General features: G+C 37.8%; 2 protein-coding genes across 5 annotated transcripts in view; one reads left to right on the top strand and one right to left on the bottom strand.

The window, feature by feature from the left end:
• Positions 1-9,499, top strand: part of SGTB (small glutamine rich tetratricopeptide repeat containing beta) — a 46,289-nt gene extending 36,790 nt beyond the window's left edge. Inside the window, exons 7-11 of the mRNA XM_003785874.2 lie at positions 840-978; positions 1,081-1,143; positions 4,230-4,267; positions 4,503-4,586; positions 6,936-9,499. Of these exons, the coding sequence (XP_003785922.1) occupies positions 840-978; positions 1,081-1,143; positions 4,230-4,267; positions 4,503-4,586; positions 6,936-7,047 (436 nt within the window). The 3' untranslated portion in view covers positions 7,048-9,499. The remainder of the gene's footprint in view (positions 1-839; positions 979-1,080; positions 1,144-4,229; positions 4,268-4,502; positions 4,587-6,935) is intronic.
• Positions 9,500-12,128: 2,629 nt separating this feature from the next.
• TRAPPC13 (trafficking protein particle complex 13) overlaps positions 12,129-17,057 on the bottom strand; it is a 55,360-nt gene continuing 50,431 nt past the window's right edge. For 2 of the 4 annotated variants that reach the window (XM_023510937.1, XM_023510938.1), the window contains 4 exons: positions 16,708-16,906; positions 15,123-15,223; positions 12,509-12,656; positions 12,134-12,393 (listed from right to left, as the gene is read on the bottom strand). In XM_023510937.1, coding sequence (XP_023366705.1) covers positions 12,286-12,393; positions 12,509-12,656; positions 15,123-15,223; positions 16,708-16,906 — 556 coding nt within the window. In that variant the 3' untranslated portion in view covers positions 12,134-12,285. Of the gene's footprint in view, positions 12,394-12,508; positions 12,660-15,122; positions 15,224-16,707; positions 16,907-17,057 lie in introns of all 4 variants that reach the window. The other 2 variants (XM_003785871.3, XM_003785872.3) reach the window with 2 other exon arrangements.

The following is a 17,057-nucleotide window of genomic DNA, read 5'->3' as shown; positions in this document are numbered from 1 at the left end:
GGTGCCCGCCACAATGCCTGGCTATTTTTTGGTTGCAGCCATTATTGTTGTTTGGCGGGCCTGGGCTGGATTCGAACCTGCCACCTTAGGTGTATATGGCTGGAGCCTTAGTCACTTGAGCCACAGGTGCTAAGCTCCCCCCTTTTTTTCTTAACGGAAAATTTGTACTTATTTTTCCTCAAAGTCTCTGTTAGGAAGAAAAAAGTATGTCAGACATTTTGAAGCACAAATGAACTTCAGAGTTCTTAAAAATGGTATTAGCATTGTGGTTTTATTTTTGTTTTGGGGTTTTTGAGACAGATTCACACTTTTGTGGCCTGATCTAGGGTAAAGTGACATCATTATAGCTCACTGCAACCTCAAACTCCTGGACTCAAGCAATCCTCCTGCCTCTGCCTCCTGAGTAGCTGGGCCCATAGCCACATGCCACTACGCCTGGCTGATTTTTTTCTTTTTTGTAGAGACAGAGCCTTGCTGTGTTGCTCAGTGTGCATCAGAGATTCACATGACCACAAGATTGTTAGCTCACATCTTTGTGGCGCTCACTCTAGGCATTCATACCTCAATTATTTTACATATTAGGCTTGAAAAATGGAAGGGCAGGTAAGGTTTATTTCTGAGCATTAAGTTCGTGATTCATAGGTTGTTGCAGAATGGAGAGAGTTCAGACTTAACAGAGTCTTGGAATTAGAGGAAATTTTAGTGGTACTCTTTGAACATAATACAATGAATAAATTAAGTATAATCTGGATTAGAAGTGAATCCAAGACAGACGTTTGGCTGTTTGTGGTGTCCTGATGTTCTTTAATCATATATCTTATATTCTGTATTCCTCTCAGGCTGGCCCTCACAGCAATGAATAAATTTGAAGAAGCGGTTACAAGTTATCAGAAGGCATTAGATCTTGATCCTGAAAATGATTCCTATAAATCCAATCTGAAAATAGCAGAACAGAAGTTAAGAGAGGTATCTAGTCCTGTAAGTTGTTAATGCCAAATGAGTGAAATACTGTCATTCTTAGTGTATTGTATAATTAAATTATAGTGATTGGACTGATTCTCAGATATACTTGTTTTATAGACAGGAACTGGATTGAGCTTTGACATGGCTGGCCTGATAAATAATCCAGCCTTCATTAGTATGGTGAGTATCTTTTCTTTTCTTTTTTGCTCTGTTGGTTCTATTTTCCACTGAGCTATGTAGTTCCAAAACTTTTTAGGAACAAGAGATCTTTTGTGGTGATGATCATATTAGAGTTTTGACTTAAGACTGTGGCAGGGTTCTTAACCTGTCCGTGTATGTCTTTGTGGGAAAGGCACAGGTGGACTTCAGGAATCCTATGGATCTTCCCAAAATTATATATAAAAATTTGTACATATGTGTATATGTGCATTTTTTCTAGGGGAGAGAACCATATTTTTCATCATATTGAGCCACAGGGGCCTGCAAATATATGAAAGATTAAAAACTATTCTCTTAAATAGTCCTAGAAAGATACCTCACAATTGAGGTCAGAGTATTTGGTCATAATGGTTCCCTAAGCTGGCCCCTCAGCAGCATCTGTCTTGTTTTCTGTCTTAAGAGTTTATGTGGGCTCGGTGCCTGTGGCCCAACTGGCTAAGGTACCAGCTACATACACCTAAGGTGGCGAGTTCGAATCCAGCCTGGGCCCACAAACAAAACCAAAACAACAGTGACGGCTGCAACCAAAAAATAGCCGAGCATTGTGGTGGGTGCCTGTGGTCCCAGCTACTTGGGAGGCTGAGGCAGGAGACTCGCTTGAGCTCAGGAGTTGGAGGTTGCTGTGAGCGTGATGCCATGGCACTCTACCCAGGGGGATAGCTTGAGGCTCTGTCTCAAAAAAAAAAGAGTTTATGTGAACTCTTAGTATGTCTCATAAATATATGGTCTTCTTTCACAAAATAATTTATAGACCTTTTGAAAAGATATGAGGTACATGCTCTGGTCCAATAGGTGGTAACTTTGACTTAGTGGGTCTAGGATGTTACCTGGGCATGTCAAGTTCCTTGGGTGACTCTATATGTTGGATGAAAACTCTTTTACCATATGAGATGTCCTTGGAAGGCAGGAACCAGTTCTTATGCATCTTTGTTTCCTTCAAAAAAAAATGTGTCTTGCATCCATTAAATTTTCAGTTGAACTGAAATGCACAGATTGCACAGATGACTCATTCCCAGTGAAATGAAGTTTTTTGAGCAATTGGTAGGTTTTTCTAACCTTATCAAATTTAGTTTGATCATCATTTTCCTACCTACATGCTACCAAATGTGTTTTCTGGTAGATTTTGTGACATTTTTAAACATGCTTACCCATTTCCAGAACTCTCAGGTTATGGTATTTAATAGGATGTGAAAAGGGAATTCTTTTAGTTTCAGATTTGACTTAGGTTCCAAGCTGCTATGTACAAAAATAGGGTGTGAGACCACATGTAGGAGTTGCAAAAAATGGGGTTAAAAAACATGTTTTGTGACTCTTAAGAAAGGTCATCGGGATTAAAAAAGGATTTTTAGAGAGAGCTCTTGGAGTTCCAGTGTTCCATGTCTGAAGGAAGTAGGGAGGCCTGTCCTCATCTCAAGCCCACTGAGAAAGGGCTCTTTTGATCTAATCAGAGAGTTTTCTGTCTGGCCCTCAGTTGGAAAGCCAAAGGATGTGTGTCTCACTTGCCAGCTAAAAAAGCCAGTTGGCAGAATTAGCTGTGTGGTTTGAGTGGTTACTATAACAGCGAAGCAGAGGTGTGTTTCCTGTGGACCAAGGTGAGCGCACACACTTGTGAGGTAGTTTGTCTAAATGTGCCCAAGAGTGCTTCCTGGAACGTGACAGGACTCCAACACAAAGAGTCTCTGGAGGCAGACACTAAAGGGAAAGTCAGAGCATTTATCAGAGAGTAAATTACCCTTCTGAGAGGGTAGATGAGAAATCCCCAGGGGCATGGGGATGGGAGAAGTATCTGAAGAACCTCAGAAAGAAAGTACCTCTGGAGAGAACCAGGGTACTTTTAAGCACCTTGCAGACCCAAAGAGCACCAATGCAAAACTAGTAAGATACTACCAGTCAACAAATAAGAACTCCTGCTCCTTTATTCCTTTTTCCTCCACATAACCTTGACCTTGGAGGGGCAGAACTCTGGGTCACAAAGCTAGGGAAGGAAGGATTTCCAGAAGCACTATAGATAAAGGAGCAGCCACCTGCAACTACCTGATCTGTAGCAGGCCCACGATGGGGAGAGGGAACATTTCACCTGTTTTATGGACTTAGCTGTTTTATATATTTGGTTGTTACTCAGAGACATTAACTACTGAATTGGAGGTCATTTTATAACTTACAGTGTCAGGAGGACTACTTACTTAAAAGTAACCAGAAAAATTAGAGCATCTATTTCAAACTTCTTCTAGGTCCTAGATTCTGGGAGAAGAGGAAGAACTACTTTCATAGAACAGGTTTAAAGGGACTGTGAAATGAAATGCTTTATGTTTAAAGCTCATAAATCCTGCTTTTCCTGTGCAATGCCCCTAGTACTCATGGGTTGGCGAGAGGGACCAATCTGGACTGAGACTTGAAGAAAGTTATTAAATTATTTTCAAGTTCTATCTTTTTGGTAATAAAAGCAAGTGGTGGCTTTGCCTAAATGCCTCATTTAGGTTCAGCAAATGAAAACTAACTACCGTCTGTGAAGGTTTAGATTAAAATAAAAATTTATATGGATATTGTTGACAGTACCAATTTGAAATAAAAAAACAGTAGGTGTGCTTTCAAGATAAAGTTTTAAAAGCATATGTACATATAAATATATAATTGTACAGGAGAATTGAAACTACTGGGCCCCATTGAGCAAAGTCACATCTCTTAAGAGTATTTTTAAGTGTTTTAGAGTGGATCCTCCCAAGTGTTGAAAATTCTTTAAATATACTTTAAAATTTCTATTTTTCCGTTTGGCTTAATTGATTTGATCAGTAGCCATAAGTAAACTGCTGTCGGTAACCTTAACGTACAGTGTTTGTGGTCTCTTTATCCTTGCATTGTCTTTTTAATGCCACTTTTCCTACTGTCTCCTCTATTTTACATTCCCATTTACTTTGTATAACACACTAAAACTACAAAATTTTAGTACATACATGGTTTAGCTGTCATTCTTGTATTACAAAAATCCTTGTTTAAGATCCCTGAATATTTAACTGCCTTTAATGGTAGATGCTGTTTCTCAATTCCAGGCAGCAACTTTAATGCAGAACCCTCAAGTTCAACAGCTGTGAGTATATAAAAGGAACTTACTACATTTCCCCCCTTTTACTTACTTGCCAGGCTCCTAATTTGAACTCAAAAATGACAAAACTACCCTGAAAGCCAGTTACTTTTGACTTAAAGCCATACATATTTGACCTAAGTTCTTAGATAATGTGGGTATATTTTACTGAATTTTCCTTAACCAGTTATTTATTAAGACTATATGCTAGTCGCAGTGATACATCTCTTGCATACTCTAGAATGTCAGGAATGATGACAAATGCCATTGGGGGACCTGCTGCTGGAGTTGGGGGCCTAACTGACCTGTCCAGCCTCATCCAAGCGTAAGTATTTATTTATTTATTTATCTAAATTAATAGATGACTGAGGCAGGTGGATTGCTTGAGCTCAGGAGTTGGAGACCAGCCTCAACATGAGACCCTGTTTCTACTAAAAATACAAATAGTAATGCAAGCTGGCACTTGCCTTTAGTGCCAGCTACTTGGGAAGCTGAGGCAAGGGCATTGCTTGAGCCCAAGAGTTTGAGGTTGCTGTGAGCTACGATGATGCCATGGCACTCTACCCAGGGCAACAGAATAAGAGTTGGTCTCAAAAAAAAAAGTACCGAAAAATATATGTTATGTTTTATAGTCTGTCTCTAAGGTAAAGGGACAGGACTTTCTCTAATTTTTATCTTTTACTGTTAGTATCACTGGTCCCCTTTAAGTTACTAAATCTTAAGTTCATAGATTTGGATCACTTACCAGACTGAAGGGGAAGGAATACAGACTTGGGTTGTCTGGCCAGCTCTGTCTCTTGAGAAAAGTAATTATGTGTATTCAATATGCTTTTCTTTTTTTTAGTAACCAGCTCAATAAGGCAGGTGAGGGAGATATTAGAAGAATAGGTAATTTATATCCCTATTCAATGGCTAGAGAAACCAACATACAGGTTAGTTAGTGACTTACTAAGGGTGTTAAGAGTATCCATGAAATAACTACATCCACATTTAGTCTTTGGATTTGCAGCTTCATTTTTTGTTACTTTATTATGTTGTCAGTCTGTACTTAGGGTCCTCAGTTTCTTAGGTGGGGATATCCATACTATCCATACCTTACGTACAGAGTCTCCTAAGGATTGGTAACCTGGTACCTTGGAGGGCATGGAGAAAAACAGTAAAAATCATATATCCAAATACAGGGTGGCCATACAGTTTGTGTGCAGTTTAAATTACACACTATTTTAAATGGCACACAAACCTGAATATTGTGACTTCCTACATAAAGCAATTAATCCCCCATTTTTCCCAGTTAAGAGACAAGAAAAAGTTTTTTTGGTGGACTTGAGTAAATTACTCAGGGAAGCAGATGAAAGTTAATTATCCACTTAAGAGCTATATTAATTTGGTACACATAAATATTTAAAATCATGCTACATATTTTAATATTCAGACAATTGAGAAAAGTATTCAGACTTTTTCAGTGCTTGTCAACCTTTAAATAAACGCCTTTCATCTTATTACTTGGGCATATTATCTTCTCTTCCATCCAAATTGCTCAAGAGAACTTTGTTTTTTGAATATGTATCTGATGCTGTTACTGGAAATTTTATAGGAAGCCACAAGAACCATTTTCTGCTTGCAATCAAGCCATGTGACCACTTAGAATGTTGCATTTTTAGAATTTAAGCAGCATGGTTATAGTTACCTCTAACGCTTGCAAGTAAGGGCCTCACACTCAGGAATTTGTGTTAAACTTCATTGCATTTTTAAAATCAATGGTTAGGTGACATCTATAATCGTCCCTAACTGGGTGTTACAGCTGTCATATGAGAGATCATTAGGACTTGACCACAGAAACATTGTATTTGAACATACATAATAAAAGCATAGACTCCTAGCCAGTGGCTTATTTGTGATTAAGCCCTAGAGGGGTAGATTTCTGACTCCTTTTTTAGGTTGGACATTTCTTAGGAATACTACAATGTAATAATGCTATATAGAGGCACTGGAAAACTTCCAGATACTAAGTGTGGTTCTAAAACTTATTTTTATTATTATTACTATTTTTTTAGAGACAGAGTCTCTGTCACTCTTGGTAGAGTGCTGTGATATCACAGCTCACAGCAACCTCCAGCTCTTGGGTTTAGGCGATTCTCTTAGCCTCAGCCTCCCAAGCTGGGACCACAGGTGCCTGCCACAATGCCCTATTTTTTTGTTGCAGTTTTGCCGGGGCCAGATTCGAACCCGCCACCTGCGGTATATGAGTCTGAGCCACAGGTGCCACCCTAAAACTTATTTTTGAATTTAATTTTTTTTTTTTTTTTGCAGTTTTTGGCTGGGGCTGGGTTTGAACCTGCCACCTCTGGCATATGGGGCCAGCACCCTACTCCTTTGAGCCACAGGCGCTGCCCCGAATTTAATTTTTTTAAATTTCAGGTTAATGTGAGGGTACAAACAGGTTACAACGTTTGCATTTGTTAAGTAGAGTCCCTCTTGTAGGTGTGGTATCATATATCACATTGTGCCCATAAGGTGGAGAGCACAACAATCCCCCTCTCTCCCCCTTTGCCCCCCACCCTAGGGATAAAGCTCCTTCTAGGTAGTTCTGGTATTTTCTGTAGTTCTTTGTGCATGGGTACTATTTGACTGGCAATCAACTCCCTGTTCATACCACTTTGCCTCTTTACTATAGGGGACAGCAGTTTGCTCAGCAGATACAACAACAGAATCCTGAACTTATAGAGCAACTGAGAAATCACATCCGGAGCAGATCATTCAGCAGCAGCACTGAAGAGCATTCCTGATTTGACCAGAGACCTTAGCCCAGAATGCCAGTGGTTTATGGCTCTAAAGTAGGCCCTGTAGATAGTTCCTCCCAACCCCCAAACAAAAAATAACAAACAAAACACCATATCTGATCGTTGAAAGACTTGAGCAAAACACTCATGAGTCCTTTGGAAACAAATGATCAGTAGCTGTGTTAAGTGCCAATATAGCACTGGAACAAGGTTCCATTTTCAGACTTTTATCACATTTGTATATTAGACTTAGTAGCAGAGTATATTTATTGAACAACCTGGTTGTTTATTGGTGAATTCTTCAGCTCTAAATTCCCGTAAGCAATTTTCTGAGCAGGGAGATGACCAAAAGGAAAAGTTTCCCATGCTAGTTTAGAAGAAATATATTTGCCATTGAGCAGCATTTTAGGAGAGAAGAAATTTGTTATCTAGGTTTAGTTTTCACAAGTGCTATCAGTAATGAATACATAACATGGCAGCCAGTATCATCTTGAATGTTGTTTGTTGTGATGAATGACAGGGAATCTTAAGAGCTGGTAGAAGGCAGAATTCAGTGCAAGGGATGTTATGAAAAGAAGAAAATAGATAATGGGAATGTATAGAAAGCAAAGGTAGGATGCTCAGGTTTTCTGCATAGTACTTAACTCATCTTGTCTGCAGTTTGGTGTGGATAACATTAGCATAGCCACTTAATGCTAAGTACATAATAAAATACATTTAGAAATCCTTAAGGGTCCCGGTTAGATCAATGATACAACTGAATTATCACAATTTCCCCAGTGGTAACCTTTTCCTTGGAAACTATCAAATATAGCTATATTTAAATGAGCTAGTGGCTTGGTCTTAAGGATTTTCTAAGTGACATTTAATTATGTGCCTGTAAATGTTGAGTTTTTAAAATTTACTAATTATTTGATGGATAGCAAAACACATCTGTGACTAATGTTGCTTGTTCATGTAATTCTCCGCAATAGTTTGGCTTGGCATGCCAGTATTATGCTAAACATAATTTAAATTTGATGCAATTTAAACGTAACAGGAGACTTAAGATATTTTATAATAAATTAGATGCCATAATTAGTAGTTAAGAGAAATTGTGTTAGGTATTAATGGTGTGGCTTTAATTACAGTGATGGAGGAGACAGTTCTAATTCCAACTGGAATTTTTTTATTAATCATGAAATTAGTGAAGTGGGGCTGATGAGTACATGATTTCACAAGTATTGTGAGGGAAAACTGAAAAGGAAGTAATATGAAATTATATCAGTAATAATGGTAATGGTCCAGCCTTCCTATAACTCTTCTCTTTTAAATACTAATTATTTGGTATTTAGAAGTTTAAAAACCAACTTCTTTTACTCTTCATGACACTAGCCAGCAGTTCTATGATAACACTATAAGAACATCTAGGGAAATCATTAGAAATGCAGATTCAGGACCACACCTTCAATTTAGATTTAGTAGGTCCCCTAATAAGGCCTGCTTTTTAAATAGCACACTGCGTAGTTCTGATGTAGATCCAAGGACTACTCTAATTTAGAGCAACACTAGGTTAGAGGTCTCTAACTTGGATCGGCCAATGCTAAGCCCCTAAGGCTAACATGAAGATCTATATATGAACCCATAGTTCTGGCCATTGAAGAGCGGGACTTAATCTTTAGGCCCTCGGAGATTAAATCTCTAGTATTCCATCTAAGCCAGCTTGGGTTTTCATGAAGTTAGAATCAGCCCTTAGTGTTCGAGTGTGATTCATCCCTCATGCTGTAGGAATCATCATTAGGAATCATCCCTCATGCTGTAGCACACTTGAACACTAAGGGCTGATTCTTAATCATATACAAGTTATGACGGTGATTAAAAAAAAGCAAAGTAGATCCTTAATTAAAAATTAGTCACTCTTATCCAATGTTGACTAAGAAGTTAAAGTTTCTAGGATAACTGTCTTGAGTGCATTAAAAATGCTTTCAGATTTATATGATTGCTCAGCCTCTAGCTACTGACTAGGACAGTACAAAGTACAGATTAACAGATTCAGAAATAAAAGAAGAGATACAGTACAGACACTATGGATATTAAAAGGATAATTAGAAAACACTAAGACCAACTCTAGATCTATATATTTAGCAACTTAGAGAAAACAAATTCCTTTTAAGATAAAACTACCAAAGCACATTGAAGAAATAACCTGAATAGACCTGTATTTAGTGAGGAAGTTGAAATTAGTTATAAATCTCTACAGAAAAGGTTCAGGTAACTTCAGTGGTCAATTTTACCAAATACTTAAGAGAGAAAGATCAATTTTTACACACCCTCTTCCAGAAAATACAAAAGGAGTAAATACTTCCTAATTTATTTAGGCCAGTTATTACCCTGATAAAATCTGACATAAGTTATTACCCTGACAAAATCTGACATGATAAAAAGACATAAGAAAAAATACTTTAAAACAATTATCTTCATATGCTATTATCTGTATTTAGCTATTCTTTTTACATGAAGCAGTGGGAATTGTTGTATTTCTTCCATTTTATTTTTCTAGTTTTCTTTACTAATACACCACCAGTAACAAATTTGATCTAGATGTCCACTTACCTAGATTTCCATTCTGTTCAAGGCATTTTTGTTCTTTGGACACTCTGATCACTTTGGAATCACTGCTTTGCAAGCTATTTCAAGAAAGTCTGGCATGGTTGGATTGTGCGAGCTACTTAAAAAATTATAAGGAATGTTTCATATATTTTCTTGCTTGTTTGGAAAATATAGTTGCTACTTAACTAGAGAAATAAGAGGGCATTAAATCTTTAATTCTACAAAATGCTTGACTTCCATTAACCACATTTCAGTCTAGTAGCTACTAGTGATGATGCCATGTAAAAGTGAACATGTCCTTTATATGCAAGTGTCCCTTTCATTAAATGGTTCAAATTGTTTATCTAATTTTATATAGTTTAAACCTATCCTTTCTTTCAAAGATACCATTATCTAGCCTTTACTTAAAAGTATGAATGGTATGTGTCTATGTTAACTGCTTATAAACAGATAAGACTGTAATGAAATCAAAGTATATACAACAAAGTATATAGATTCCAAGTGACCAGTAAATGTTACTTTTAAAATTTGAAACAGATTGACGGGTGGCACCTGTAGCTCAGTGGGTAGGTTGCTGGCCACATACACCCAGGCTGGCAGGTTCGAACCTGGCCTGGGCCAGCTGAACAACAATGACAACTGCAACAAAAAAATGGCCAGGTGTTGTGGCAGGTGCCTGTAGTCCCAGCTACTTGGGAGGCTGAGGCAGGAGAATTGCTTAAGCCCAGGAGTTGGAGGTTGCTGTGAGCTGTGATGCCATGGCACTCTACTGAGGGTGACATAGTGAGACTCTGTCCTCTGCCCCCCCCCAAAATTTAAACATATTGAAATAGAAGGTTCAGCCATGAGACATGCTTGAAAAGTCATTAAAGTACCCAGTGCAGTGGCTATACAGTCTTATTTCATCATTTAATGGATCTTAATCATTGTGAAAGAAAGACTTCAATTTTACAATGCTTGCACTTTATTTTGCACAAACATTTCATTAATTATTACTCCATTTTGAGGTGCAAATCTTCTGAATGTATCTTTCATTTTGGATCAATTTGTCTTGGCAATAAATAATTATGCATCTAATATAAACCAATTTTTGTATTTGACTTAATGTACCAAAATAGGATAGCTTTTATTTAATAGAATAAGCTTTTGTTTTTGTGATAAAATATTGAAACTCTTTGTTATGTTCGTGTTGCAAAGTTATTTACAAGCTTAACTCTTGTCATTGCTTTGTTCATGACATAAGTAAGTGTGGCTACAAGGAGAGAATGTTTTATAATACATGACTGGAGTTCAAATATCAGAAGCAAGGAATTCTTTAAATATGCCTTAATGAAAATAAGGGGCTTATTTTTCAATGAGAAATACTCTAAGAATGTTGGGCTCAGAATTAGAAAATTATTAGGGTTATTTTAAAAGTAAATAGAATAATCAATAACTTAAGAAATGAAACCAATTCCGCTCTGCTGTTCAGTACCTAAAAGTGAAATTGTGTGTTTGTATGTATACACAAACACAGACACATACCAGTACAGTAATTCTGAAAAAACTAGAAAAGCTTACTTATGTTAGCAAAATAACAGGTTATAGGAGGACTGCCCCAATTATTTTAAGCAAACTTCTGGTGACTTAGGAGCTAGAAAAAAATACTGGAGTTAACTGAAATATTTCTAAGCAGAGTTATGAGAATTCTGTTTTTCTTTTTTTTTTTTTTGAGACAGAGCCTCAAGCTGTCCCCCTGGGTAGAGTGCCGTGGCATTACAGCTCACAGCAACCTCCAACTCCTGGGCTCAAGCGAGTCTCCTGCTTCCGCCTCCCAAGTAGCTGGGACCACAGGCGCCCGCCACAACGCCCGGCTATTTTTTGGTTGCAGCCGTCATTGTTGTTTTGGCGGGTCCGGGCTGGGGATTCGAACCCGCCACCTTAGATGTACGTGGCTGGCGCCTTAGCTGGTTGAGCTATAGGCGCCGCGCCGAGCCAGAGAATTCTGTTTTTCAAAGAAACATCTGTATTTTCTAGATTGAGGTCAGCAAACTACGGCCTGCAAGGCAAATCTGGCCAGCTGCCTGTTTTTGTAAACACTGCTGTACTTTTCTGCCTACTGTCTGCTCTTGCATTGCACTGACAGAATTCAATATTTGTGACTGAAACCATATGGCCTACAAAGCCTACATTTTTTAGTATCTTGCCCTTTACATAAGTTTGCTGACCCATGTTCTAGAATCAGGGGTCCTCAAATGTTTTAAACAGGGGACCAGTTCTTATCCCTCAGACTGTTGGAGGGCCGGACTGCAGGCTCTGCAGGCTCCGGGACGAGCCGGCTGCTAAGCAGGATAGGCAGCAGCAGCAAAAACACTTTGCAGGCCGGATAAATGTAGTTTGAGGACGCCTGTTAACTTGCTAGGGACAAATGATCTAAATAATCATCTAAAATGAAAAAAGATACCATATGTAGAAAATATACAAACATTTAGAACATAACTCAAGATAAAATCAGACAGTTCTTTTCAAAACAAATATTTAATATTTTAACTATTTTACAGGACAAATTTAAATAATATATATTTTTGTTGACTTGATCATTTTACAAAGGTGACAAAAATACACAGAAAGCAGTTCTGAGAAACTAAATGAAAAACTTAACATTGGAAATTTTCTTCAGCTTTCCACCTGAATGGTCGAAGATACCACACAGACTTGGGCGATGTCATCATATTCATATGTTCTCTTTAAGAATGTGTCTGTGAGTCTTAAGCCAGAGATGCTCTATTGAGAAAAAGATACAGGCCTAAATTGTCATTCATTCAGGGAAAACATGGACATAATAAATGACTATAAGTGACAGTGCTCGTGTATTAGAATTTGTGAAAAGGAAACATACCTGCAGTCCCTGTACAGAAGACAGGAGAGTGAGGGCAAGGCAGAGAGAAGAACTGGGATTCAGCTTTCCAAGCTGTCTCCCTGAAATTCCACACCAGTGGATGGAATTGGTATTGCACATTTCCAAAACCAGATCCATAGTCCTTTCACTGCTAGAGGAATCAGACAAACAGGAATAAATCTTGTTCATTTCACAAAGAGAGACTGTGATATTTCTTCCACTATTGCTAGTAAATTTATTTTCTGGTTGTCCAGGAGAATAAAAACCAGAGAGAGAACTTAAACTTGTTACGTTATTTTCATTTCACGTAAGACAGAATCAGGGAAAGGAAAGGAGATGACACCTTCTAGGGGTTAAAATGGCCTCAGACTAATCTGTCTGTGGGGATGCTGGCTTTCTGGGTCTGTTATCAAACACTGGCTCCCTGGTGCTGATCTGTTAACAGCTTTGCTCTTTTTCTGGACACTTCCAGACATTTCTGTCTAATCTTGTTGCTACGCATCTTTACCACTTCTGTTGGGTACTCTACAGGAGAGAAAAAGAACTGATTCTGGTTTAGTGCTTTTGATATTTAATCTGTGTTGCTTTACCATGCAGATTAACTTAGAAAATGATGGACACGATTTTTAAGACATAAATACTATTTAGGTTTTCTCATTGTATTATTAGGTTTCTCACTGTGTTATTTAACATGAAAAGACCACTCCTCCTTATAATAGATAATGGTTTACCTTAAGGATGTGAAGTTAAATTTAATGAAAAATGTATACTTTGCTTTTTTAAAAAATAATGAAAAGGCTGGCTCATAATGAAAAAGTCTACTACACCACCATGCATGGCTACTTTTACCTCTTTTAAGCTCTCCTCTCATAATTGTCTCCTTATTTTAAAATACTTAAGTTTTCTTAATTTTTTAAGTCATATTGTTTATCATATTAACTTTTTTAAGTCTCCATCTCCCTAACATTTGAAATGCCCACTATTTGCCAGAAACCAGGGTAGATGCAGTATATGAATTCTCTCATTAATTCCACAAAAAACTTAAAAGATGTATATATGTTCTATGTATGTATATGTGTGTGTATAGAAATAGGGAATAACATTTGTATAGATGAGGAAACTAAAGATTTAAGAAACAAGTACTTTTAAGAAAACTTACTTGAATCAACAAAAGTTAAAGTCAACACCAAAAAAGTTAATTTTTAAAAAATTTACAGCACTTTGTCAGTTGGTAAATTAACTTACTTGCTATATCTGAAAAAAACTATTAAAAAAAATCCCTTAACACCCCCTGTATGCACAGGGTCTCTGCCCTGTGTGTGGTGCTGTTTACTGACCTCTTATTATGAGGAAGATACTGCATTTACAAAGCTGAGTAAGATCCATCCCCTCTCTATTTTTTTTTTTTTTTTTTGCAGTTTTTGGCTGGGGCTGGGTTTGAACCTGCTACCTCCGGCATGTGGGGCCAGTGCCCTACTCCTTTGAGCCACAGGCGCCGCCCAATGTATATGCATTTTTTTTCCTGTTTTTGGCTGGTTACAGGTTTGAACCCACCACCTCCGGTATATGAGGCTGGTACCCTACTCCTTGAGCCATAGGCGCTGCCTGCCAACACCTCTCTTGAGTAATTCACAATTCAGTGAGGAACAGACTAATAGCAATTATCTGAATATGACTAAAAAACTAAGATAAAACTGGCTGTGACCGAGGAGGAATGATTAACTGTGCTTGAGACAGTCTTGGTAGTCTCACAGAGGAAGAAGGCATTTATTTCTGTAATTTTGAAGAAATATTTCCTAACTTCCTAACATCAAAAAGTCAGAATGAATATGGAATTAAAAGGATTATACATTCACACTTAGGTTTGGGATTCATCACTGTAATATTAGCAAAATGCCCCAGATAAAAATATAGACCAACTGGCAATATAATACAAGTTATAGCAAAACTGATAGGAGTGGGATTTAATTCTAGGTTTTTCCTATTTCTAAATCCTGTGCACTTTTGCTTCTCAGTAGCTAGATTATACTCTTTCTTTACTATTAAAAACCTGTTTTCCAATCTATGATTATGCATTATATTAAATTCATAGCCAATTTCTTGTTTCCTAATATAGTATTTAAGATACAGCTTAGATACAAGGATGCCTCTGAAAAATCTTACTACTTTAAATCTGTACTGTATTATTCCATAAGAATGTGGTAGTTCATGTTTTAGTAATATGAAGTGGAAGGAACTGTAAACAGTGAAAAGAACATAAATTATAAAGTCAAATACACCTGGGTTTCAAATTCCATCCCCATCTTTTCTAGCTTTCTGAGCTTGAATAAGTAACTTAACCTCTCTGACTTGGCTTTGTCTTGTAAAGAATGTGAATATAATAACCACCTCACAGAGTGTGCTGCATGAACGAAATAAAATGCAGAAATGCTTAGTACACTAGGCCCTCAGAAATACATAATACCCGATGAAGAGCTTTATAGTACTTAACATGAACATCAGACAAGCCTATTTATCAAAGCAAACTTAAAAAGAACATATTAAAAATATTTTAAAATTCTCTGTTAGGAAGGCGAGGAGGAAAGGGCATCCCATCCACAAACACTGGCATTACCTGCAGTTTGTTATTTTACAAGTAATATGAAAAGGTTCTTCTAGGTTTACAGTATCTGGGATTGCCTCCAAAGACAACCTAACATCACCATAGCCTGGAGCCTAAGAAAAAAAGCAACACAGTTAATATATCATCTTACTAGGATCCCCCCCCCGCCCTTTTTTTGGATGCAGAATCTTACTCTGTCACCCTGGGTAGAGTGCTGTGGTGTCACTATAGCTCACTGCAACCTCAAACTCCTGGGCTCAAGTGATCCCCCTGCCTCAGGCTCCCGAGTAGCTGGGACTAGTGGGACATGACACCACACCTCACTCATTTTCCTATTTTTAGTAGAGATGGGCTTTCAATCTTGCTCAGGCTGGTCTCGCACTCCTGAGCTCAGACAATCCTTCCACGTGGCCTCCAGAGTGCTAGGATTATAGTTAAGACCCACCGCACCCAGCCAAGACCTTTCAATTTTAATGAAGGTAGAAACCAGCACTTTCACACAACATTTGTTGGGTGTCCAACCTGATGTTCTGAGAAAATACTTCTGATTCATTCTACTGTTATCTTATCCTAACTTATTTGCTGCTACTACCTGTGGAATGGCCCTGCAGACTTGAAGTATTTTTGTCATAATTTCTCCACGTTCAGTAGAGTTAAGATGCATCTCAGTTAAGAAGTCAGTAAAGACATTTCAGGTGATCTGATGCTGAAAGGATGCTTTCCAGAGATACTGTAACTCTAAGCAGGCAATGAACCAGGACAAAAATCATGCCTTTTCACATGAGACAGAGGTAAGGATGGACTAATGAAACATCCAGGCTTGGAACCTGGAACCATGGCAAAAAGATAACTAATTGCTTTATTTTAAAGTAGGACCAGTGAGCAGCATCTTTTTTTTTGTTTGTTTTTTTGGTCAGGGCTGGGTTTGAACTCACCACCTTTGGCATATGGGGCCAGCGCCCTACCCTTCTGAGCCACAGGTGCCGCCCCCCCCCCCCCAAATTACTGCCTCAAACAGTGAAAGAAAAGTAAAATTCAGGATATGTCAGAGTAGGTAATAATCAGCAAAAAAAAGAGGATCCTGCAGCATATTCTAATAAGAATCAGAAAAGGAAGACTAGTAGCTACCCCTAATCTCAAAGCAGAAATTAGGTAGAATACACAACCGATGTTTATAAGCTACCTTACCTTAGAGTTTAAGATACCTCAGATTTTTAACATCTTAAAAGAGGTATGAACTGAGTAGGTGAATGTTATATGTCCAGAGTTTCAGGACATTGCAAAAAAGAAAAAATGTATTTCAAAGTCAGATAAGTAGTGAACATGAATTACCAAAGAAGGGAGCAATTGATAGGCAGTTATTTTGTCTGGTAAAGTAAAAAATGCATGTCTTAAGGATAAATTATACTAACATTTGAATATTTTTCATTCATCCCAATACCAGTTTTCTACAGAGATCAGTGAAACTAGTAGTCTTTTCTTCTTTATTAATGCCTCTATAGAACTCTAATGTTTACTGACAGGAAAATTTAAGTTGTTCTACCTGCCTTTTCCCCTCCACACCAAAACCTCCAAATGAAGCTTTTTCCATACTCACCATTCTTTGAAGTTGGCTGGTCTGTAGCCTTCCCCTTTCACCTAGATTTGTTTTCCATACTATATCCAATTTTCCAATTACTGTTACTCCCTTAATGATGCCTGCTTTTTCTGCAAACTCCTTCTTAGGCTTTAAGCAGTATAAGTACTGGCGTGTATCCATTGGCTGCAAATATGCTCTGGACCCAAACGTTGATACACTGAGATGAGTAGAAATAGAGTTGAAAACAATTCTCTAGCACACTTTAAAAGAAAAATCATGGCTGTGATTGTTCCTTTTGCATAAGAACTGGATGATTTACCCTCCAAAGATCTAAAATAGAACAGGTCAGTGGTTTTTTTTTTTTTTTT

This window comes from Otolemur garnettii, unplaced genomic scaffold (assembly GCF_000181295.1).
Source record: "Otolemur garnettii isolate 467f Iridium unplaced genomic scaffold, OtoGar3 scaffold00017, whole genome shotgun sequence".
Classification (NCBI taxonomy): Eukaryota; Metazoa; Chordata; class Mammalia; order Primates; family Galagidae; genus Otolemur; species Otolemur garnettii.
This window is presented reverse-complemented; position numbering and strand designations above follow the sequence as displayed.